General features: G+C 38.2%; 1 protein-coding gene across 12 annotated transcripts in view; it reads left to right on the plus strand.

Moving 5' to 3' along the window:
* CD1H11orf80 (chromosome D1 C11orf80 homolog) overlaps nucleotides 1-25,802 on the plus strand; it is a 112,792-nt gene that overhangs the window by 79,738 nt on the left and 7,252 nt on the right. For all 12 annotated transcript variants that reach the window (XM_023240092.2, XM_019812721.3, XM_019812725.3 and 9 more), the window contains 5 exons: nucleotides 7,782-7,932; nucleotides 9,815-9,961; nucleotides 13,821-13,942; nucleotides 15,089-15,199; nucleotides 17,171-17,269. In XM_023240092.2, coding sequence (XP_023095860.2) covers nucleotides 7,782-7,932; nucleotides 9,815-9,961; nucleotides 13,821-13,942; nucleotides 15,089-15,199; nucleotides 17,171-17,269 — 630 coding nt within the window. The remainder of the gene's footprint in view (nucleotides 1-7,781; nucleotides 7,933-9,814; nucleotides 9,962-13,820; nucleotides 13,943-15,088; nucleotides 15,200-17,170; nucleotides 17,270-25,802) is intronic.

Raw genomic sequence — 25,802 nt, forward strand, 5'->3', positions numbered from 1 at the left:
TCTCTCTCTCATAAATAAATGTTAAAAAATTAAATTTAAAAATAAATGGGGATAATAACACTTCATAGATTTATTTGTTTTCCCTTGCAAAGGTTTTGTTGTTGTTGTTGTTGTTTTGGGGTTAGTTTGTTTTAGTATTAATTATATATAATAATCTATATGAACCTCCCAGCATATTGCCTGACACATAAAAGTGTTCAATAAATGTTAGGTGTTATTGTTATATAATTGAAGCTGTACAAGTAAAAATGAAGTTCTAGTAGAGTATAAAGAATAAGACCAGAAGAAGGCCAAGGTCATGGTATGATAAATGTCAGCTGAAAATATCTTTAGGGAGGAGGAAGGAGCAGGATGGTGATAAAGACTATGCATGGACTTTTGGATTTTAAAACATGCTTTTTCTTAATATCTAGGGCATATAGAAGAGTATAAAGTAAAATAAAAAAGTTTCTCCTCCTCCTCATCCCATTCTCCAGAGGGAAAAAGGCAAATTTTTCTATCCTCTTGAAGTTTACATTTAATAGGACATTTTAATAAATAGATGTCAGTAGTGATAAGTACAGTTAAAGATAAAATAAAGCAGGTAAAGAGATAATGACAGGGGAGTTATTTTAAATATTATAGTAAGCGAAGACTCTAGGGAGGTGATGTTTTAGTGAAGATAAAGAAAACTCTGATAGGATTTCAGTTTCTGAAAATGGCAAACTAGGTAATTTAGACCAACCCTCCCATTGAAGACAAATGTTGGATGAAATATTAAGACATAAAAGATTCTAAGAGCTAGTAAATAGGGAGGAATTTCTGGGCGGTCACAGTAGAGACAGGAATTACAGAAAGCCTGAGCTCAACATTGGGGGTTGCTTTTGCTGTGAGGTCATTTGCAAATTATAGCAAGCAGCTGAGAGGCTAAGATGCACTTCTGAATCAATGTAGGTCAAGAAGGCCAAAGAGTTTAGGGCTTACTGAGCTGGGGGGTGCTGTTAAAAACACCTCTTGTTTTGGGCAGAGATAACTAAAAGGTTACACTTTAAGGAGTAAGATGAACCTGAAATAAACCATCCTTCACATGAACTGCATATATTTTTTGGGTCATCTGGGAAGCCTAGAAAATCTTAAACTTTAAAATTGGATTAAGATGATTCTAGATATCTAATTCTCCCAGATGTCTTTTAGAAGCAAACAAAGATTATTTTCTAGAGGAAGATCACCACATCTGTGCTTCAAATATTTTAACAAATACTTTCTCAAAATGTCCAGCTCATGTGTACATTTCTCTCTCTCTCTCTCCATCTCTGTCTCTCTCTCTCTGACACACACACACACACACATACACACACACAAACCACACGTAAAAGAGTGGACTAGGCAACATGAATAAGAGCTAGCAAAAACAAAAGCAACAGGAGTACCCACTGGGACTTCAGATATTGGTAACATCAGATACTGATTTTTAAAGATAAAGAATTATGCTTATTATATTTATGAACTTGAAGGCCAAGCTTAAAAATTTTGCCAGGGAACTGAAAACTATAAAATGTGACATAATTTTTAAAACAACCAAACAGAAACTGTAGAACCAAAAAATACAATAACCAACATTGAAGTTAAATAGGCAGATTTAACAGATTAGACACAGCATAAGTGAATTTGTGAAGTAAAAGATAAGGATAGCAAAAACTAGTAAAATAAAGCAAAGAAAGACCAAAGGATAGAAAATACAGAAGAGAGGTTAACAGTGAGAGGAAACAGAACATTTAATGTACATTTAATTCATGTCCCAAAGGAGAAGGGAGAAAATGGGGCAAAAACAGTCGTTGAAGAATCAATGGCTAAGCAACTAAAACAGTTTAAGAGCTCAGCAATCAAGCAGGATAAACAAAAAGATATGCATACCTCTAGGAAATCAAAAACAAGGAAAAAATCAGCTAAGGAAGATGGATTTTCTTCAAAAGAGAAACAAATTGACAGCTGACTTCCTTATACCAACATGAGGTAGTAGTATAATAGTGTTAATGTCTGGAAATTTAAAAACTACCAACCTAGAATTCCATACCCAGTAAAAATATTTCTCAAGATAAAAGATAATGTTGGGGCATCTGGGTGGCTCCATTGGTTAAGCATCCAACTCTTGGTTTTGCCTCAGGTCATGATCTTGCAGTTCATGAGTTCGAGCCCAGCATTGGGTTCTGCACTGACAGTGCAGAGCCTGCTTGGGATTCTCTCTCTCTCTCTCTCTCTCTCTCTCTCTCTCTCTCTCTCTCTGTCCCTCCCCCATGTGCACGCATGTGCTCTCTTTCTCAAAATAAATAAACTTTAAAAAAAAAAGATAACCGGGGAGCCTGGGTGGCTCAGTCTGTTAAGCATCTGACTTCGGCTCAGGTCATGATCTCATGGTTTGTGAGCTCGAGCCCCGTGTTGGGCTCTGTGCTGACAGCTCAGAGCCTGGAGCCTGCTTCAGATTCTGTGTCTCCCTCTCTCTCTGCCCCTCCCCTGCTCACACTCTGTTTGTCTCTCTCTCTCTCTCTCTCACAAATAAACATTAAAAAAAATTTTTTTTAAAAGATAACCTACCCATATAAAGGTCATAATTCATATAGTAAGAAGAATTAATTCAACTGACTTTAAGAACATAGTGTTTTGACATACATTCTTGGTATATACTCTAAGGATGAAATGAACTGAAAAGTGCTCTTGAAATTCAGTTAGTGGTCTTGATTCTTGTTAATAACATTGGTATTACCATACTGAAATTCTTGCATGCATACTTGTTATAAAACAAGTAATTATATTAAATGGTTAAGAACCAAAATTTTTAGCATAATATAGCAGATGTGGGAGTATAAATTCAAAGGAATAGAATATTTTTATTTTGAAATAAGAAAATTTTTGAAAGTAATCTTTTTTTAAAAAAATGTTCATTTATTTATTTTGAGAGAAAGCATGAGCAGAGGAGAGGCAAAGAGAGAGAGAGAATCCCAAGCAGTCTCCATGATGTCAGTGCAGAGGCCAGCGCAGGGCTTGAACTCATGAAACATGAAATCATGACCTGAGCCAAAACCAAGAGTCAGATGCTTAACCAACTGAGCCACCCAGGTGCCCCTGAAAGTAATCTTAAAGTGGAATTGAAAATATCAGTGTGTATGCCCAACTTTTCTGACTTTTTAAATTATAGATTTTTTAGCTCTATCTGCTAAAAACAAAAAACAAACTGAGGAGCAATGAGCAGTCCTAGTATCCAGAATGTGTTCTCTAAATGTCATTGCTCACTAAAAAGGAGGAATGGCTGATTCCAGGCCTAAAGTAGAAATGTACAAGATGAGCATGGGTATCTTGTTGAGCCAGAAAGCAAAGAAACTATCAAAGGCCATGAGATTCTGTCAGAGAATTTCAGAAATTCCACTTCCAGCCATGAACAAATAACAGGGACTGGATCCAACCTCCTACCTTGAACAATTTAAAAAATTATATTAAACAACAGAGAGTATAGGACAGTGGTTCTAGAGAAAGGAGAAACAAATAAACCCTGTATTGCACCACCGTACTACCTAGAGAAGTTCACCAGGAGGTTATACCCAACTAGAGTCTGGTGGATCTGAGTTGAGAAGACGAAGTTCAGAGTTAGGGAGGTCCAGGGAAGCTAGAACTTATAGAAAAGAGTGCCAAAGAGGAGATAAAATACACAGAGAGAGCTCCGGATAGAGGAGAATCCCTGGAGTGCACACAGAGCTGGAAATAGTTTTTGTTCCTGCCAGGCAGGATGGAAAACATAAAGCATCAGGTAGAGTCCTAAGAAGGATTTGCTTGAATATAGTGGAGAAGTTAGCTTTAGCCTATAGGCTTCCCTAGTCCCACCTAACAAAGCTTAAGAGTAAGACCCAAAAGGCTCAAACTGTTCCCAAGTAACTTTATAGTGTCCCAGAAAAAAAGTACAAGAATATTTACAGGAATACAAAAGTATCCTGCATTCAGTGAGGTAAACTTCACAATGCTGGGCATCCAATAAAAAATTACTTGGTATGCAAACAAGCAGGAAAATAGGACCCATAATGAAAAAAAATCAGAACTGCCCAGAAACGGCATAGGTAATAGGATTAGTAAACAAGGACATTAAGACAGGTATAACTGGGGGTACCTGGGTGGCTCAGTCAGTTAAACATCCGACTCTCGGTTTCAGCTCAGGTCATGATCTCATAGTTCGTGAGTTCAAGCCACATCAGGCTCTGCACTATCAGTGTGGAGCCTGCTTGGGATATTTTCTCTCTCTCTCTGCCCCTCCCACACTCCATCTCTCTCTCTCTCTCTCAAAAAGAAATAAACTTTAAAAAAAAAAGGTATAACTGTATCCCATATATTCAGGAAGTGAAAGGGAAAAAATTGAACATATTAACTAAAGACACAAAAGATGTGAAAACCTAAATTGAACGTCTAGAGATAGAAATTAAAATTTTTAGGGTCAAGATACACTAGATGAGATTAGTGACAGATTTACACATTGCAGAGAAATAGATAAGTGAACTTGAATACATAGCAATAGAAACTAAAATGAAACAAGGGACTAAAAAAAATGAATAAAGTTTCTGTGAACTGTGGGATAACTTCAGGTGACCTAATTCAGGGACATGTAATTCAATTCTGGCAGGGAGGGAGGGCAGATAAAATATTTGAGGAAATAATGCCCCCCCAAATTTCCAAATTTGATGAAAAGTATGAACCTGCAGAGCCAAGATCAGCAAACTTGGAACATAAGAAACATGAATCAAATCATACCAAGATACACCATAATCATTGATTAAAATCAGTGATAAAGAATCTTAAAAGCGACTAGAGGTAGAAAGACACGTTTACATACTGAGAAACAAAGATGCAAATTACTGCAGATTTCTCATTGGGAACTGTAAGCTACAAGAAAGTGAAGCAACATTTTTAAATTTTTTTTTTCAACGTTTATTTATTTTTGGGACAGAGAGAGACAGAGCATGAACGGGGGAGGGGCAGAGAGAGAGAGAGACACAGAATCGGAAATAGGCTCCAGGCTCTGAGTCATCAGCCCAGAGCCTGACGCGGGGCTCGAACTCCTGACCGCGAGATCGTGACCTGGCTGAAGTCGGACGCTCAACTGACTGCGCCACCCAGGCGCCCCTGAAGCAACATTTTTAAAATAATAAAGGGGAAAAAATCCCTTAATCTGGATTCTATACCAAGAGAAAATATATTTCAAAAATGGAGGCAAAATAAAGAATTTATCAGACATTCAAAAGACTTCACCAGCAATCTATATTATAAGAAATGTGAAAGGAAATGCTTCAGTCAGAAGAAAAATGCTATCAGATGGAATTCTGGGTCTACACAAATAAAGAAGAGCCCTGGAAATCATAACTATCTGGATAGATATAAAAGATTTTTTCCCCATTTAAAAAATCTCTTTAAAAGATAATTGACTTTTTATGGGGTGCCTGGGTGGCCCGGTCCGTTAAGCATCTGACTCTTGATATCGGTTCAGGTCACGATCTCATGATTTGTGACATGGAGTCCCACGTCAGGCTCTGTCTGCGCTGATAGCACAGAGCCTACTTGGGATTCTCTCCCTCTCTCTGCCCCTTCCCCATTTGCACATGCATGCACACATACTCTCTCTCAAAATAAACAAACATTAAAAAAAGTTTTTAATAAATAAGATAATTGACTTTTGAAAGCAAAAAATGCCATCAGAGTATATTATATGTGGAAGTAAAATGTGTGAGAATAGCACAAAGGCCAAGAGAGGAGAAATGGAAGTATATTATTCCCAGATTCTTATACTATATGTATGTGCAACTGTTATAATATCACTTAAAAGGTAGACCGTGATAAAGTTGTATACTATAAAGCCTAAAGCAATTCCTAAGTTGCTTCAACAAAGAATTATAACTAATAAATCAAAAAAAGTGGGTGGTGCCTGGGTGGCTCAGTTAAGCATCCGACTTCGGTTCGGGTCATGGTCTCACGGCTCCTGGGTTCAAGCCCCGTGTCAGGCTCTGTGCTGACTGCTCAGAGCCTGGAGCCTGCTTCAGATTCTGTGTCTCCCTCTCTGTCTGCCTCTCCCCCGTTACACTCTGTCTCTCCTTCAAAATTAAATAAACACTAAAAAAATTTTTTAAGTGATAAAATGGAATTATAAAAAACACCAGTCCAAAGTAGAATCCAAAAATAGAAAAGAGGAAAAAGAAAAAAAAAAGGAAACAATGTAAGGAGAAAATGCCAAACACATAACAAGATTGTAGACTTAAAACCCAACCATAGCAGTATTTATATTAAACGTAAATAGTTTAAAAAACCCATCAAAAGTCACACACTTTGACTCTTCAGACACTCCACTCGCTGAGTTTGTAGCACCTCAAAGCTAGCCTGGCTCTGAACAGTGGATGTGTTGGCCTTAGCTCCCGTTTTAATGTCTTCTTGGATTTGGGATAGAGACTTCATTTATGGGCACTGTCTCACTTTGTTCTGCTGTGACTTTTCATAATGCCCCAGTGCCTACTGGGTGAGGATTTTGATCTTCATACTTATTGCCTCGTGTTTACCCTTTTCACAAGAGGATGAAAACAAAAAAGATTAAGGAAAATATATTCCTGGTTTCTTCAGCCTTGGTTCAGGGAACAAAAAGTGTTAAGTATTAGTTCTTAACTGGGTAATTTTGCCCTCAGAGGACATTTGGGAATGTCTGGAGACATTTTTGACTGTCATGACTCGGGGGGAGGGTGCCACTGGCATCTAGTGGGTAGAGGCCAGGGATACTGCTAAACATCCTACAGTGCACAGGACAGCCCCTACAACAAAGAATTATCTGGCCCAAAGTGCCAATAGTGCTTAGGTGGAGAAACCTTGGGTTTAAAAGAGTGAGAGTGGCAGTAAAATCAAGAGAAGAAAGCCGGGGAACCTGGGTGTCTCAGTAGGTTAGGCGTCCAACTTCGGTTCAGGTCATGATCTCACAGTCTGTGAGTTTGAGCCCCACGCCGGGCTCTGTGCTGACAGCACAGAGCCTGGAGCCTGCTTCTCATTCTGTGTCTCCCTCTCTCTCTGCTCCTCCCCTGCTCACTCTCTGTCTCAAAAATAAATAAACATTAAAAAAAAAGAGAAGGAAACCATTTCAGGGGCTTGTCCCCTTTGTCTTGGTTAGAGAATAGGGTTAGAGAAGGTAAGGAGTTTCCTTCTTAATCTGAATATACTCAAGTACTTACTGAAAGATATATCTTTGTATATATTTGTAGCATGTATCACACTGTATTACAGTTTACTGTTTTTTATGTGTATTTCCAGTACTATAAATATGATAACTTGAAGGTAGGTATTAAATCTTAATAAATATTAATAAATTAATATTAATTTTATGTATTAGAAATAAATAATAAATTATTAATAAATTTTATTATTAATATTAATAAATCTTAATAAAATTAAATATTCATCTTTGTGTCCTCTGAACTTAGTATAGTGTTTAGCCTGTAGTACCACTCAAACGTATGATGGAATGAGCAAGATGAAGAAATAAACTAATTGTCCAATACTATACCTGTAGCACACACTTACTGAACTCAGAATAAATTTCTAGGGATTCTAGTGGATCTGTCTGTGGTGCCTCACACCTGTATTCAATGTGAAAAGGCTTAATATATAATTAGCTAGCACCATAGTTTATTTCTGAGAGTGTGAACCAGGTCAGTATTATGTTTGTTTTATGCAAATGAATATATTGTCATTTTTAAAAAACCCTAAAATTTGGCAGTTTTCTTTAGCGACTATACATATTTCTATATGGACCGTCAGGCCTGCCTCTGATATTGCCAAGTCAGAAGCAGCCAACTACTACTGTCTTCGAAGATACCTCTTTCTTCATTGACTGGAAGAAATACCACTTGTGTCTGGTGCCCAATTTGGATCTCAGTTTGGATAGAGGTATATCTCCCTCTCTTTGCACAGGGATAAAGAAACCTGGGGAATATTACATAAATGCAAGTAAATATAAATAGCAGGTGTACATAAAAAATAGGACCCAGTGATCTGATGGCTTAGGTTGGGTGGTGCTGTTAGGGGTCTGGCTGAGAATCCACGTGAAGTGCAGCAAACAACAGGTCAACAGGCAAAGCTCCATTAGAGCCTGTTTTGGCATTACATGTTAATGCTGGTTTTTCTCTCACTTCCTCTACTGGCTCCTCTCTTCCTGGTCCTCTTGAGGTAGTCATTGAGCCTTCATCTTCTAAGGACTTGTTCAGAGGGTTTCTCTTGTACCTTAATCTGTTTTAGAAAGGATAGTAAAAGATTAATAACATCTTTGAACTATTGTGGAAGAGAAATGTTTCCTAATGAAATGAGAAAATGCACATAAAATTACTTAGAAAATATTACCATATAAATGCAAGGCAGGAGCACAAACTATATAGTAATCAACTAAGAAACTAGCTGTAAGATTTATGCAGAGCCTGACCACATTAGCTTTGGATGAATTACACTGAGTTGGACACCTAATAACTGGATCAAAAAATAAAACTGGGAAGTAGGAATATGCAAACATGAGCTGATATCTAGGAGCTTTACAATGTTGAACTTGACTGTTATTAGCTAGAATTCTTTGAAATTTAGAAGGTAGTCTGGTCACCTGGATCCTGAGGAAGGTAGCCAGTGGGGAATAGGTATTCTAGAGCTGTAATGGCATGAGGAGACTGGAGCCTCCTGGAACAGAGTATTTCTAGGGGAATGACAGAGTCTTCTCTAGGAAGTAAGCTTCAGAGTAAGGGTTTTTTTTTTTTTTCTTGAATAGGTAGTTATTCCAGAGGGTGGGATGAAAGAAGCCTGTCCTTGGACAGGGTCTCTGGAGATGAATGGTTTTGTGAAGAAAGAATGCTCGATCTTAACTGGGGGGTGTCATGCCATTACAATTTTTCAATCTCTCGGGCTCTCCATATCTCCTTTTGTCTTTCATTTTTATTTTCATGCTTTGTTAGTTTGGTTTTGTTTTTTTTTTTTCCAATTCTTGATGCCTGAACTTGCTCAGTTAACTTTGGAGATGAATAATGTAGAAAATATCTCCTCATCTTCCTCCATCATTACTCTAAGGGACAGAACCAGGATGTGGAAATACACGGAGGTATTTCTCTGAATGGATCTGGATGGAATTTAGGACTATCATGATTGTGTTTTAAAGGATCCAGGTGCTAGAAAGTGACGGTAGGGCATCAGATTACTTGGGAGTATAAGTATAATATAGTGATGTGGTTCAGAACACAGATTTTGGAGTCAGTCTAAAACAGATCCACCACTTGCTGTCTCATGGTGGGCAATGTATTTAACCTATTTGTACTTCTTATCTGTAAAATGGCGTAAGAATAGGTCCTATGTCTTAGTGTTGTTGTGAAGTCTAAATATTTAGATAGTTCATGTGAAGAATTCAACACAATACAAAGCGTGTAGTAAACACTTAATACAAATTAATTGTTATCATTACTCGGGTTTGACTCTGACGTCTGACTCTTACTAGTGATACCTACCTTAGAAAGTTGTATAAAGAATGAATAAATGTATCGTATTAGTGTTTCCCAATAAATTCTACAGCGTGCTGCTTGGTTTACATTTTGCACACTCAGTTGTTATTTTGATGTTCCTTCTATGAGTCACTATATTTGCTTCCATCATGTGGATAGAGAAACAGGTTCAGGAGGAAAAGGGAGTGTTTGATTTTAGATCTTAGATCATTCTTTGTTTGAGGTATAGGTTCTTTATTCACTTAGCATTCTGAGGGCCTTACTTATCTTAGAATACTGTATAATATCTTGTCCTCTAGATTTGGTGCTTCCAGATGTGAGTTATCAGGTGGAATCCAGTGAGGGGGATCAATCTCAGAATATGGACTCCCAGGGACAGACTCTGCTGCTTTTTCTCTTTGTGGATTTCCACAGCGGATTTCCGGTCCAGCGAACAGAACTCTGGAGTAGGTATAGGGGCTGCCAGTATGGGTGTGATTAAATGTTAAGAGAGTAAAGAAAGGGAGACTTTATCTGAATTATATATATAATTACATATATTTCTGTAGAATAATGAATTTTAATAAAAAATCTTAAACAGGTTAAACAAATTATATGTTGTGTAGAAAAGATCTGTATCTTAAAATGAAACCTCACTTAAATGATGACATTCCCAGAATGTTCAGAAATCAACAGATACTTTCTATAATGCTCTTTAAAAAGAGGCTATTACCTTAGATGAGTGGTTCTCAACCTTAGCTCCATGATATATTACCTGGGGAGCTTCTAAAAATGCCCAAACTTTACCCCTAGGGATTATGATTTCCTTGGACTGAGGCAGTGCTCTGATACCAGTATGTTTTTAAAGCTTAGGCCTGAGAACTGTCCACCACATTATTGCCTTTCCAGGTGGAATCAAGAAATGTTACCGGCCTTGCTTGGCCTTGACACAGTATCTCAACTACAACATAAGGTGTGGGAAGCATATTGGTATGAATAGCTTTATGTCATTGTCACATAGACCTCTGGGAAGGGAGAAATTGTCCTCTTTCAGGCATACAAGGGGGAGCCTTTAGTATCTGACAAATTGATGATAATCTGTTACCAGAAAGTTTCTGTTTGGTGGTCCATGAAACATGCATCAGAATCACCTGGAGTATTTGAAAATGTGTTTCTTCCTGAGCCAAGAATCAATTCATTGTTTTGTTATAATATAAAAATATGGAATGGCTCAAGAATCTGCATTCTTAAAAATATTCTCAGGTAATTTTTAAATTTAGTAAAGTTTGAAAAACACTGAATATGAGCAGGAGTTAGCTTATGTGTTTTAATCCAATAAACCCTGAGGGATAAATTTACGTGTTTCTCAATGCCCTTCTAAACTTTGAGGGAAGTAGCAAGAAGTGGAGCTTATAAATATGTGGGGAAAGGTTCATAAGCCTCCCTTTTGGTGCTCCCAGTATGTTTCTGTATTCTTTCTCTGTGAGCCAGTGGTTTTTCTTGGGACTCTACTCTGAGCCATTCCAGTGCTTGTTTGGTGTGGCCCTGCTCCCACTGAGTCATGAGAGAAATGACACAATTTATATCCCCAGATCAGAAGAGCTCATGCTGACTGGTGCCAACTATTTTTTGAACAAACTATTGTCAGTTGTGGGATTCTTCCTGCTGCCTGCCCTCCATGCATCTCCTGTCTTTCTCCACTATCTATATATTGTTGAGGAGAGAAGCACTATCTTCCTGGGCTCTGCCTTGCAACTCTTTATTTGAGGAGCTGTTTTTGTCTGATGCCCCTGGTGTTCTGTTCATTAAGGCCCTGGAATGGGAGCATAGAAGAGACCCAAACTAATGAGGCTTCCAACAGTGAAGACAGAATGAGGTTGCGTAGGGTTGTTACCTGGCTCACACTCATATGGACAGAGGCTGATAAGAGAAGAGCTTAGTATAGGGGAAAGGACTTCAGGTAGAATCAAGAGAGCTGGTGTTGTTGTAGTTCATTTAGTTTTTGAGAGAGTGAGTGAGCGAGCAGGGGAGGGGCCAAGAGAGAGGGAGAGAGAGAATCCCAAGCAGGCTCCATGCTGTCAGTGCAGAGCCTGATGTGGGGCTCAAACTCACAAACTGTGAGATCATGACCTGAGCCAAAATCAAGAGTCAGATGCTTTAACCAACTGAGTCACCCAGGCACCCCTAGAGAGCTGGTTCTGACTTTACTTCTGCCACCAAATTCCTCAGTGGTTTTTCAGAAGCAAGTCTCATAAATCATCTGATCCTCTCTTTTTGTATATTTAACATGAGATTGGTAGACTAGGGGCTAAAAGGCCCTTTCAAGTCTCAAGACCCTCTGAAGACTTAAGATCTACTATCTTCTAGTGAGGTTGTTTTGGTTTTTTTTTTCCGTGTGTGTGTGTGTGTTTGGGAGAGTGCAAGTAGAGGAGGGGCAGAGAGAAGGGGACAGAGGATCAGAAGCAGGCTCTGTGCTGGTGGGCTGACAGCAGCGAGTTTGATGTGGGGCTTGAACTCACAAACCACGAGATCATGACGTGAGCTGAAATCAGACGCTCAACTGACTGAGCCACCCAGGTGCCCCCCTGATTTTTTTGAGGTCTTCTAGAGGGAGTACCACATTCAGTCTTCCCTAGGATGTTGTAGTCTGATACCATGTTCTGAATCCTATTATTCCTGAATCCTCCCATACCTGAAGAACTCAGATTCCTTAAAACCAGTGTTTTCTATCATTCTTGTAGTAAGTACTGTGATAGTTTATACATCTCTGCTTATCTTGACTCTGAAGGCCTGCAGCATCTCAGGTAGTGACAATACTGAAATAAATAGAAATTCATCACTGCATTAGTAAACATAGTATCTTTTTAAATTTCCTTACATATCTGGTGGTTTAGGACTAGCCTTTGAAAAAAGATGTACTGTGAAGGTAGGTAGATGCAGATATATGGATAGAGATATAGTAATTTTATCTTCTTTCTGCCTTATTCTTTTTCATATCCTTGAAAGCTTTCTGTAGAGCTACTTTTAGGAAACAGATTGTGCAGAACTACAGTCTGTTTCCATGTGTCTTAAAAAAAATCACTTAACTGGCCTCCTGCCCACCTTGTCATGGTAACTTTTCTATGATTAACTCATTATTTTGCTACAGCGTTAACGGCATCTGGTGGTATCAGCAGTTTTAGGAGAACAAACTTGTAGCTTTTTAATTAAATGTCTGCTTTCAAAGGGGTCTAACTGATTTCTTGAGGCTATTCTTAGGACCAAACTATAGAAAACAATAGTCCATATGATATCATCATAGCAATAGCAATATTTTCCCTTTGAATATTGCAATGTACATTTTAGAACACTTCGTATATATTATCCTAGTTTATCTGCACAACATGCCTGTGAGAGCGGGTGTTATAAAGCCAATTTTAGTTTTGAAGTGAGAACAGTCAAGTGACTTGGTCACCATTAGTTAGTGGTAGAATTCGCTCTAGAATCTATGTTCTCCTGACTCCAATTTTGGACCCTTTTTGAGCAGATCACATACTACATTCCTTTCTGGGAAGGCATCCTTGTGCCTTGTGGTAGAAAATGTACTTTCTGGTTTGCATTTTTAATGCAGCCCTGAGAAAAGCCAGCCAGCCGTTGGCTGCTTCACCATAGTACCTTTGAATAGACTTTTCAGGGTAGAGTAGAAAAACACTGAAAAGGAAAGGTTTCCTCAGGTGTGAAGTGAATTTGTCTTCCTGTGTCTGTTGCCTCTGAGTCATCAATGCGAGCCTACTGCTGGATGACATATTTTGCCTGTCACTCTTACCTGTTAGCTATTCTGCTATGCAGTGGTGCCTGTGGTTACTTTATCAGAAATAAAGTACTTTTTCTATACCACAGCATATCTGAGAGGATTAAGACCCTGACAGTAGCAGTGGCTCACCACGGCAGTGATGCTCAAACAGGAGATGAGTAGGGTAAATACAACTTTCCAGGAGGCTTTCCTCTTCCTCACTCTCCTGTTCTTTCAGAGTCACAAGTATCATTGTCTGTAGTGATGTGGTATATATTTCTGTTTCTAATATTAATCAAATAGGAACCCTCACTTGTTTCTTCAAAAATAATGTCAAGCTTCACATTAATTTTTGAAGCTTTCTTTCATTTGTAAGTAGAACTGGGTGGGTTTGTAAGTTGCTGGGATTTTTGGGGGGCAGTGGGGGACTAAAAAAGTAATTATTTGCAGATAGGCAGAAGTGGCCTCTTCTTCTAAGAGCCTCTTTCTCATGCCCACCCTGACTCACAGCACATGAACATCAGTCTTAAAGTGGCCATTCTCACTCCCCTTAGGAGCCCATACTTTGCTCACCGTTCATCTCAGTGCCATCCTCACGGAGAGCCACAGTGTAGTGCAAGATTCCATCCAGGTGACTGTGGACCAGGCCTTGGAACAGTATCACCAGGCTGCCAAGGTAATAAGAAATTCATAACTCCTTTTCTCCTACTTTCTCTAAGAAAAAGAACTAGAGGAGCACCTGGGTGGCTCAGTCAGTTGAGCGTCCAACTTTGGCTTGGGTCATGATCTCGCAGTTTATGAGTTCCAGCCCCCCATCGGGCTTGATGCTGTCAGCGCAGAGCCCTCTTCAGATCCTCTCTGTCTCTCTCTCCCACTCTCTCTCTACCCCTCCCCTGCTTGTGTCTGAAGCAGGCTCCAGCTCAGAAGCAGTGCTGACAGCTCAGAGTCTAATGTGGGCTCAAAGCCACGAACAGTGAGATCATGACCTGAGCCAAAGTCGGACACTTAACCAACTGAGCCACACAGGCACCCCAAGAAATCTTTAAAAAGAAAAAAAGAAAAAAACTAGAGGATATGACAGACCTGGAGAGCCTTCCTCGCTTAATGCCCTCTTCCTCTTTTGTCACCTTGGCTGATCCTTACACTGCCTGTAGTCTAGGAACTCAGGCTTTAACTTAGGATATGTCATTGTAACCATCTTGCAGTAGTACTTCCATAATACTACAATTCTACTACTAGTCTTACCTACTAGTAGGTGAATTTGAGTAAATAGGGACAAAATAATAGAGAAAAATGACTGATAATGCACCTGTTCCTTACTATCTTCCCTTCACACACATACTTCTGGAGCTACTGCTTCACTAAATCTTATATTCTCCCCCCATTTCCCAATGCTTTATAACATCACTTTCTCTTATCTGACTTTCTGATTTCCTCCATCCTGTGTACTTGTGGTAACATATTTCTTCATATGGCCCCCTTCTCAGGGGAAAAAACCAACCACACTAAGAGCAAAGTTTAAAGCTTTTTGTTTTTAAATACTATGTGCATCTGTTTTATTGCCTAGTGTCTTATGGGTTGGTTATCTTCCCTGAATGTGTCTGTGTCAGTAAGTCATCTCTGTAAAAGGGGAGTATATTGTTTCAGTACCTCAGTGTCCTTTATATGACATGATCTCAGTAAGTATTGTTGATTGGGGAGGGGGGGGAGAATTGTTGAAATCCTGCCCTTACTGAAATCTTTGATTCCTTGGGGATTCTCTGAACCAGCAGCGTGGGATTATTTTAAACTGCCATCTCCCCTTACTTGTTATGTTCCTTAGGATCATCAGAAATTGCAGGCCTCACTCTCAGTGGCTGTGAATTCCATCATGAGTATCGTGACTGGAAGCACCAGCAGTAGCTTCCGAAAGATCTGCTTCCAGGCCCTTCAAGTGAGTAGACTGGAGCCGCTTAAAAGTGCCAGGTTTTTAACAACATTCTACCACCTATCTTAGTAATGTGCACAGAGCTTTTAGAAGCATTTCATTTTAGCCTCTTGTGATCCTATATGGTATCAGGCTTGTGGTGTTTTAAAAAACATTTGTTGAATGGATAGTGTACTATTTTATAAATGAGAAAATAAGTTATTTAAAATTTCCACTTCCTTTAGGTCACATAGCTAGCTACAGTTAGAGCTAAGACTAGATCAGTGATTCCAAGTTCCTTACTGAAGAATGTTTGTTACCTCGTGGTTACAGAAAACATTGGAAATAACTGAGTAGCCTTATTTGGCAGTATGGAATAGTGTAACAGTTGAAATTAGAGGCCTGAGTTCAATTCAGAACTGGCTATGTGGACTCAGGCCTGTACTTAACTTCTCTGAGCTTCATCTATAAATTGGAAAAAATAATAGTACCTCACAGGGTTGTTATGAGCGTGAAGGCTAAGTATATAGCGTATGGTTGGTTCTGGATAAATGTTAGTTTCCTTCCTTTTAGAATTCTGTGCTGACCGGTTGGTATTATCAGTGGGGTGACACATTCATTCTGTGTCTATTTTATTTTTTGTACTTTATCTTGAAAAAATAGAATAATGTATTCAAATTAAAAAATAACTAATAATATTTATCAGTGTAATTACAATTTTTGCATATTATCTCATATAAGCTATATTGTATAGTTGTAACCAACATATTCTATATTCATATATAATTTGACATTTCCTCATTTCAGCTGTCTTAAAATTTGTATCAGTTACCCAGTTCTACTACATTGATTTATTTTTTATTTTTATTTATTTATTTATTTATTTTTTTTACGTTTTATTTATTTTTGAGACAGAGAGAGACAGAGCATGAACGGGGGAGGGGCAGAGAGAGAGGGAGACACAGAATCAGAAGCAGGCTCCAGGCTCTGAGCTGTCAGCACAGAGCCTGACGCAGGGCTCGAACTCACGGACCGCGAGATCGTGACCTGAGCTGAAGTCGGACGCTTAACCGACTGAGCCACCCAGGCGCCCCTCTACTACATTGATTTAATCTGATTTAATAAACCATTCCCCTAATGATAGACGTTTAGGTTGCTTGTATTCTTTTTGCTAATATAAATAGTATTTCAGTTAATACTCTATGTGATATCTTGCTTCTTTTGAATTATTTCTTAGAATAAATTTCTATACATGGAGTTACTAGGTCTAAGAGTATAACACCTTTATAATCTAGTGCATCTTACAGCTTCAACTATCTGGGTCATGTGGATAGCACAGGGTAATGAAAAGAACACTATGTTGGCAATTCTAAAGTCAGTCCTAACTTTTGTACTGACTAGCTGTGAGATCTTCAGTGGATCACTTCTCCTTTTTAGATTTCAGTATTCTTGTCTATAAAATTAGTGTGTTGTGTTAGGTGGTTGCTCTTGTCCCCTTTAACTCTAATATCCTACAATTCTATACTAAAAAGTAGAGGTTATTACCCATTGCTTATGGATGCTAACTATCATCTTGTTCCTTTCTTCCCTAAAAGACTTACCCGAGGAAAGTTTCTTATTTCAGCCTTATTTGAATACAGTGGGACCTATGCTGTCTTGGAACTTGTTCTGGAGGAGAGCAATTTACATAATCCTTTTATGAACAGATGGATCTCTGGGATGTGTATCTCCTATAGAGATAAGAGAACAAAGGCCTTGTTTGAAAGATCTTGCTTAGGTAACAGAAATTGGAAGACACAGAAGCCACAGCTACTTGTCTCATGCCAGTTTCACAGGCCTTCTCTCTACTTCTTCTGTGTTCATTGGAATTAAGGAAACTCTTAACACAAACATGGTTTGCCTTCCAATTTGTCTCCTCCTCTTCCTATATCATGTAGGTACCTTCCTTTTGGTTTCCAGTACTGGAATTCAGCATATTCTCTCTCTGGCCCATTTTAGGTAGCTGACACTCAAGAGTTTGGGACTAAACTGCATAAATCATTTCATGAGATCACCCAGCACCGATTTCTTCCCCACTGCTCATGTGAGGTGAAGCAGGTAAGTATAAATAATCAGTACTTTAGTAGAAATCTTCCATATTGATATATGTGAACCCTAATACAGAGTGGGTAGGTGCAAGTACTTTAAATTTTTTATTTATTAAAAAAATTTTTTTAACATATATTTATTTTTGAGAGACAGAACATGAGTAGGAGAGGAGCAGAGAGAGAGAGAGAGGGAGACACAGAACCTAAACAGGCTCCAGGCTCGGAGCTGTCAGCACAGATCCCGACACGGGGCTTGAACTCACAAACTGGGAGACCATGACCTGAGCCAAAGTCAGATGCTTAACCGACTGAGCCACCCAGGAGCCCCTAAATTTTTTATTTTTTTTAATGTCTATTTATTTTTGAGAGAAAGAGCACAAGCAGGGGAGGGACAGAGCGAGGGAGACATAGAATCTGAAGCAGGGTCCAGTCTCTGAGCTGTCAGCACAGAGCCCAATTCTGGGCTCAAAGTCACAAACCACGAGATCATGACCTGAGCTGAAGTCAGACACTTAACTGACTGAGCCACCCAGGCACCCCAGGTACAAGTACTTTAGATTGCACATTCTGAGGTTGGCCTTTCAGCAAGGAAGTCTGTGGTTTAGGAAAACTTTAATAGAACGTAGTATTACACAGAGGTCAAGAGCATGGTTAGATGTTGCTCAGATTTTATTTCCGCCACTAATTAGTTGTGTCATATTGTGGAAGCTATTTAATCTTTCTAAGCCTTAGTTTTATCAGTAAAACAGGAATGACGCATACCTAAAATTGTTGTGAGGTTTGAGTAAAATAATGTACATAAAGTGCTTGGCACATATTTACTCTTACAATGGTGATGTGATCAAAGCCATACTTTTATCTATTCACCTTTCTGGGTGCTGGAGATACAGAATTGCATTAGTTAGTGTCTCCACCCTCGAGATCAGAAGGCTTCATCTTGTTTTGTGACAGACTCCTCTAATGAGTGAAAAGAAATCAAACTTAGGAAATTCTATATATCTCCAGATTCTAGGTAATTTTTAGTGGTGTTCCAAGTAAAGCACACTTTTCTGGCCTTATTGGCTCCAGTCAGTAGGACTGACTTTTCTGGAGCTAAAGTATAATATGAGTAAATGAAGGAGATTAGGGGTGATGTTATACAGTGGCTTCTGGCCAAGATGGAGTAATAGGAACCAGATTTATTCTTCTGTGTGAAATAACAAAAATCTACACACGATATATATAACAATGTTTCTCAAGACACTGGGCATCAATGAATAGGATAATCATTCCTGAGAAATGGAAAACAAATGAAGTGAGCCCTATGATTACCCTAGCATACTGCCTAGAGAAAGTACAGAGGCCATTGAACAGGGAGAAGACATCCAGGCAAAGCCTAGTAGTCTCCCTAAGTTGAACAGATGAAGTGGAGAGTCCTGGGATGCCAAGACAGCTAAAGTTTTCAGGGCAGAGTACCAGAAAAGAGAGAGTTGCACAGAGAGAGAATTCTGGGAATCTGCAGTATTCAGTATTCAGAATAGTACTAATCAGCTCATTCTTGTGAAGAAACTATGCAGGTAAAGAACCATCCAGATGGATAAGAGGGGACAATATGCAGAGCTTACACAGGGCTAGAGATAGTGCATATTTCCATCAACCAGAGAGGAAAGCTTTATAATTTATGGAGCATCAGGTAGAATACTAAGAAGAGTCTTGCCTTGGGAATGGAGAAAAATTACACCTCTGCTTAATAAACACTCCTCTGGTCCTGCCTAACAAAGCTTAAAAGCAGAAGCAAGATCTAAAGGGATCAAGTTGTTTTCAAGTAATTCAATAGCATCACAGAACAAAGGTCAAGAATTTTTACAAGAGTATTAAAAATATCCAGCACCCACCAAAGTAATATTCACAGTGCCCTGCATCCAATCAGAATTAACAGGCATGCTAAGAAGCAGGAATATACAACCCACAATGAAGAGGAAACTCCATCAAATGATCAATCATTTAATGAAAACCGATCCAGAACTGACACAGAGGATAAAATTAGTAGACAAAGACATTGGAAGAGTTATTATCATAACTATATTCTGTATGTTCAGGAAGCTAGAGGAAAGACTGAACATACTAAGTAGAGATGTGGAAGGTATTAAAAAAGACTCAAATGAACTGTAAAGATGAAAACTATGATGTCTCTGAGGTGGAAATTGCACTGAGTAGTATGAATGGAACATTGACACTTAAAAACACATAGCAGTAGAAACTATCTGAAATGAAGCACAGTTGTAAAATAATATTGATGATGATGATGATGATGATAGTAATAGAGCATCGAGCACCTGTGAGTTATGGGACAACTTCAGGTAGCCTATTATGTGTGTAATTGAGGAATCTGAAGAAGAAACAGGCAGAAAATATATTTGAAGAAATATAGTGGCTGAAAATTTTCCAAATTTGATGGATTCTATAAAACCAACAGATCTAAGAATCTTAAGAAACCCCAAGCCCATGAAACAAAGAAAACTACACCAAGACACATCAAAATTAAATTGGTTAAAACCAATGGTAAAGAGAAAATCTTAAAAGCAAACAAGGGTGAAGAAAGCTTATGTACAAGGAAACAAAGATAAGGATTACAGAAAATTTCTCATCAGAAAAAGTATAAGATAGAAGAAAATGGAGCAATGTCTTTATAGATAGTACTGAAGAAAAAACCTTCAACCTAGAATTCTTTACCTAACAAAGATACCTTTTTTCCTCCAAATGTATTTATTTGTTTTTGAGAGAGAGAGTGAGAAAGAGCATGTGTGTGCACACATGAGCAAGGGAGGGGCAAAGAGAAAGGGAAAGAGAGAATCCCAAGCAGGCTCAAACTCACAAACCGTGAGATCATGACCTGAGCTGAAATTGAGAGTTGGACACTTAACTGACTGAGCCACCCAGGCACTCCCAACAAAAATATCTTTCAAAAAAGATGAAAAAGGACTTTTTCTGACATACAAGAGTTGAAAGAATTCATTATCAGCAGTTGAGAAATGTAAAAGAAATCCTTCAAGCAGAGAAAAAGTGATAACCAGCTGGAAACCTGAATCTAGGTAACTACATGGATAAATATAAAAAAAATTTTTTCTTATTACTTAAATCTCTTTAAAACATAATTAACTTTTTAAAGCAAAAATAGCAATAATATGTTGTGAGGTTTATAACCTATGGTGAAGTAAAATGTATAACAATAACAGCACAAAAACCTGGAGGAGAGAGATGGAAATATACTGTTTTAAGGACTTATACTGTATGTGGAATAGTGTAATATTATGTGAAGGTAGACTGGTAAGTTGAAGATGAAAAGAACCATCAAAATAATATAAGGATTTACAGCTATTGATCCAAAAAAGGAGATACAATGGAGTCATAAAAAATATTCAACCCTCAAGAGAATGAGAAGACAGGCCACAGACTGGGAGAAAATAATTGTAAAAGACACACTAGTTAAAGGACTATTACCCAAAAAATACAAATAATTTTTTTTTCTTAAAGTTTATTTTGAGGGAGAGAGAGGGAACAAATGGGGGAAGGGCAGAGAGAGAGGGAGAGAGAGAATCCCAAGCAAGCTCTATGCTGACAGCACTGACGCAGGGCTCAATCTCGTGAATCATGAGGTCGTGACCTCAGCTGAAATCGAGAGTCAGATGCTTAACCGACTGAGCCACCCAGGAACCCCCAAAATATGCAAAGAACTCTTGAAATTCAACAATAAAAATAAAGCAGCCAAAGACTTTAACAGACACCTCACCAAAGAATACATAAGATGGCAAATAAGCATATGAAGAAATGCTCCACATCATATATCATCAGGGAAATGCCAATTAAAACAATGAGATACTACTACACACCTATTAGAATGGCCAAAATCCAGAACATTGACAACACCAAATACCGGCAAGGATGTCTTAATTGCCAAAACTTGGAAGCAACCAAGATATTCTTAAGCAGGTAAATGGATAAATAAACTGTGGCACATCCAGACAATGGGATATTATTTTGCACTAAGAAAAAAATGAGCTATCAAGCCATGAAAACACATGGAGGAAGCTTAAATACATATTTAAATAAAAGAAGTCAATATGAAAATGCTGCAAACTATGATTCCAAGTGTATGACGTTCTTGAAAAGGCAAAACTATGGAGACAGTAAAAAGATCAGTGGTTTCCAGAGGTTAGATGAAAAGGGAGGAATGAATATGCAAAGCACAGAGGATTTTTAGGGCAGGGAAACTGTTCTGTATGTTTCTGTAATGGTGAATACATGTCATTTTACATCTGTCCAAAACCATAGAATGTACAACACTAAGAGTAAACCCTAGTGTAAACTATGGACTTTGGTGATAACGATGTGTCAATGTAGGTTTAACACTTGTAACAAATGTACAGCTCTGATGGGGGATGTTGATAATAGGAGAGGCTATACATATGTAGGGGTAGAGCGCATATGAGAAATCTATGTACCTTTTGCCCAGTTTTGCTATGAACTTAAAACTTCTCTAATATTTTTAAAAATATTTAATCTAAAAGAGGGCAGAAAAGAGGAAAAAGAAGGAAAAATAACAAAGTACATATGAGACAAATAGACAACAATTAGCAAAATGATATATTTAAACTCCGCCATATCAATTATATTAAATATAAGTGGCCTTTACAACTATTTACATTAAAAGGCAGAGATTGTTAGATTTAATAAAGCTAGAGCCAACTGTATACTGCCTACAAGAATCCCACTTTAAATATAAAGACAGAAATAGAGTAAAAGTATAAAAGTATGGGAAAAAATGTACTGTGCTTACACTAGTAAGAGCACCGAAGAGGGGCACCTGGCTAGCTCAGTTGATACAGCATATGACTCTTGATCTCAGGGTTGTAAGTTTGAGCCCCATGTTGGGTGTAGAGATTACTTGAAAATAAAATCTTAAAAAAATAAAAAAGCACTGAAGCGGCTATAACGGGTGCCTGGGTGGCTCAGTTGGTTAAGTGTCCACCTCTTGATTTCAGTTCAGGTAATGATTTCACCATCGTGAGATCAAGCCCTGCTTTGGGTTCTGCACTTAGCATGGAGCCTGCTTAAAATTCTCTGTCCCTCCCCCTCTGCCCTTCCCCTGCACGTGTACATGGTCTCTGTCTCTCTCTCTCAAAAAGAAAAAAAAAAAGAGAGACTATAAAGTAGATATCAGAGCAAAGAACATTACTAGGGATAAAGAGAGTCATTTCATAATGATGAATACAATACAGTGAGTACAACATAATGAGGATAATAGCCCCAAACATTCATGAAACTTGATAAACTTTTGAGAGAACTTTAAAATAAATGAAGCAAAACTGATAGAACTGTAAGGTGAAATAGACAAATCCACAATTTTATTTGGATATTTCAACATACTTCTCTCAATAATTGATAGAACAAGTAGACAAAAAAATCAGTAAGTCTATGAAAGTCTTAAATAACACTATGAATTAACTTGACTTGATATTTATAAAACACTTTGCCCAACCACAGCAGAATATTCTTTTCAAGTGCAAAAGGGACATTTAACAAGATAGGCCATATTTTGAGCCATTAAATCCATCTCAATAAACTTAGAGGATTCAAGTTATACAAAGTATGCTTTTGATTACAATAGGATTAAAGTAAAATCAGTGACAGATATCTAGAGGGGCACCTGGGTGGCTCGGTTAAGCATCTGACTCTTGATGTTGGCTCAGGTCATGATCTTACAGTTCATGGGTTTGAGCCCCATGTTGAGCAGAGCCTGCTTAGGATTCTCTCTCTCTCTCTCTCTCTCTCTCTCTCTCTCTCTCTCTCTCTCTCTCTTTCTTTCTCTTTCTCTCTCTCTCTCTCTCTCTGCCCCTCCTCCCTCCCTCTCTTGCTCAGAAATAAATAAACCTTAAAAAAAAAGATATCTAGAAAACTGCAAATATTTGGAAATTAAATGACACACTTATAAATAACCCATGGGTCAAACACAAAATCAAAAGGGAAATTGGAAAAGTATTTTAACTTAAATGGAAATGCAAATTATCAAACCTGAGACATCACTAAAACAGTCCTTGGAAAAATACCTATGTTAGAAAAGAAAAAAGTCTTAAATCAGTGATCTCAGCTTAGACTAGAATAAGAGCAAATTAAACAGAAGAAATTAGATAATAAAGTCAAAGTGGAAGTCAGTATAATAGAAAAAAAAAAACAGAAAAATCAATGATATTTAAAGGTGGTTCATTGAAAAGATTAATAAAATTGATAAACATTTAGCCAGACTAATCAAGATATAGGAGAGAAGACACAAATTTCTACTACCAGAAATTAGAGAGGTGACATCAGATGTTAAAAGGATTATCAGGGACTATTATGAACAAAGTTTACTTCAATAAATTTGACAACTTAGATTAAATGGACAAATTCCTTGAAAGAAATTACCAAAGTTCACTCAAGAAGAAATAGCACTATATACCTGGTAGTTCTCTATTAAAGAGATTTAATTTTCAGTTGAAAACCTTGAGACTGTTGAGACTATTTTAAAACTGTCAAAACTCAAGAATAAGAAAACAACCGAGTTTTTAAAATGGGCACAATATGTGAACATACATTTCACAAAAGAAGATACACAAACAGCAAATAAACACATGAGAAAGATGCTTAACATTATTGGTCATTAGGGAAATGCAAGTCAGAACCACAATGAGACACCATTTCACACCTGCTTGGAATAAAGACTGACCATACCAGGTATTGGCAAGGATGTGGAAGAACTGGAGCTCTTACACCCTATTTGTAGGAATAAAAAGTGGTACTGGGGCGCCTGAGTGGCTCAGTCGGTTGAGCGACCGACTTCGGCTCAGGTCATGATCTCACGGCTTGTGAGTTCGAGCCCCGCGTTGGGCTCTGTGCTAACAGCTCAGAGCCTGGAGCCTGCCTCGGATTCTGTGTCTCCCTCTTTCTCTGCCCCTCCTCTGTTCACGCTCTGTCTCTCTCTGTCTCTCAATAACAAATAAAAACGTTAAAAAAAATTTTTTTAAGTGGTACATCCACTCTGGAGAATAGTTTGGCAGTACTTAAAAAGTTAAATATATACATCATATGATCCAGCCATTCTACTCCTAAGTATTTATTCAAGAGAAATGAAAGCATATGTCTACACAAAAATTTATACACTAATGTTCATGGCACTTCTGCCATATTTGTAATAACCCAAAACTGGAAACAACCCAATGTCAGTAGGGAAATTGATAAACAAACTGTGGTGTGTCCATTCGATGGAATACTACTTGGCAATAAAAGGAATGAACTGTTGATAATACACAGTAGTGTGGATGAATCTCTAAATAGCCCTGCTGAATGAGAAACCTCAAAATACTGGATCAGTTGTGGTAGTGTCCAAGGGGGAAAAAGCCCTGAAAGACAAGAGTACATACTGTTTGATTGCACGTACATGAAATTTTTCAAAATGCCAACTAATCCTTAGTTACAGATCAATGATTGCTTGAAGATGGGAGGTGTAAGAGTTTCAGGGAATGGTTATGAAGTTCAGAGGAAACTTTTGAGGGGGACGGATATGTTCATTATCTTGATTGGGGTGATGGTTTCACAAATACACATATATGCCAAAACTTATCTAATTGTACATATTATATACATGCAGCTTATTTAAGTAAATGTTATATTCCAATACGTTGCTATAAAAAAATTACACATTTCTGAGAGAGTAATAGATCCTTTGGTACTTCTACTTTTCTCCCTCTCCTACTTTAGTTTGCCTGATTGAATGGAGAAGTTTAGGTGCCCAGACACCCAAGGATCACAGCATCTCATAGATTTGCTTATCCTCTTCTGCTTTGTAGCGAGAAAGGCTAGAGGATGGGAGTGAAGTCCCTGTAAATGCTCCCTTCATCACACCTTTTTTCATTGCTTTATGTACCTTCTAGGAAGCTCATTCCTTGAATGCATTTGCTGTTCCTTTCAGCTGGTTCACTGCAAATACTCTTGCTGATGTCCCTCCAACTTGGAATGCTGTTACCCACAACTTGAGCAAACAAATTTCCACAAACTTCATGACTTTAAAAACAACAGAAATTGTATTATCACGATTCTGGAGTCCAGAAGTCTGAAATCAAGATTTTAGCAGAGCTGTGCTCCCTCCAAAGGCTTTAAGAAAGATTCCTTCCTTTCCCCTTCCAGTTTCTGGTGGCTCCAGATGTTCATTGGTTTATAGCCACATTACTCCAGTCTCAGCCTTCATCTTCACATGGCCTTTCTGTTATGTCTCTCAAATTTCCCTGTCTCTCTGATAAGGACACCTGTCATTAGAATTAGGGCCCACTTTAAATCCATGATGATCTTATCTTGAAATCCTTAATTACATTTGAAAAGACTTTTTTTTCAAAATAAGGTCACATTCTGGGGCTCAAGACTTGGACATACTTTTTTGGGAGCCATTGTTCCGCTCATTACAGCCATCCACATCTTCAGATTTCCAGGGATAAGGAAATTTACCCTAGATTTCAGGGTAAGGCATACATCAT

This window comes from Felis catus, chromosome D1 (assembly GCF_018350175.1).
Source record: "Felis catus isolate Fca126 chromosome D1, F.catus_Fca126_mat1.0, whole genome shotgun sequence".
Lineage (NCBI taxonomy): Eukaryota > Metazoa > Chordata > Mammalia > Carnivora > Felidae > Felis > Felis catus.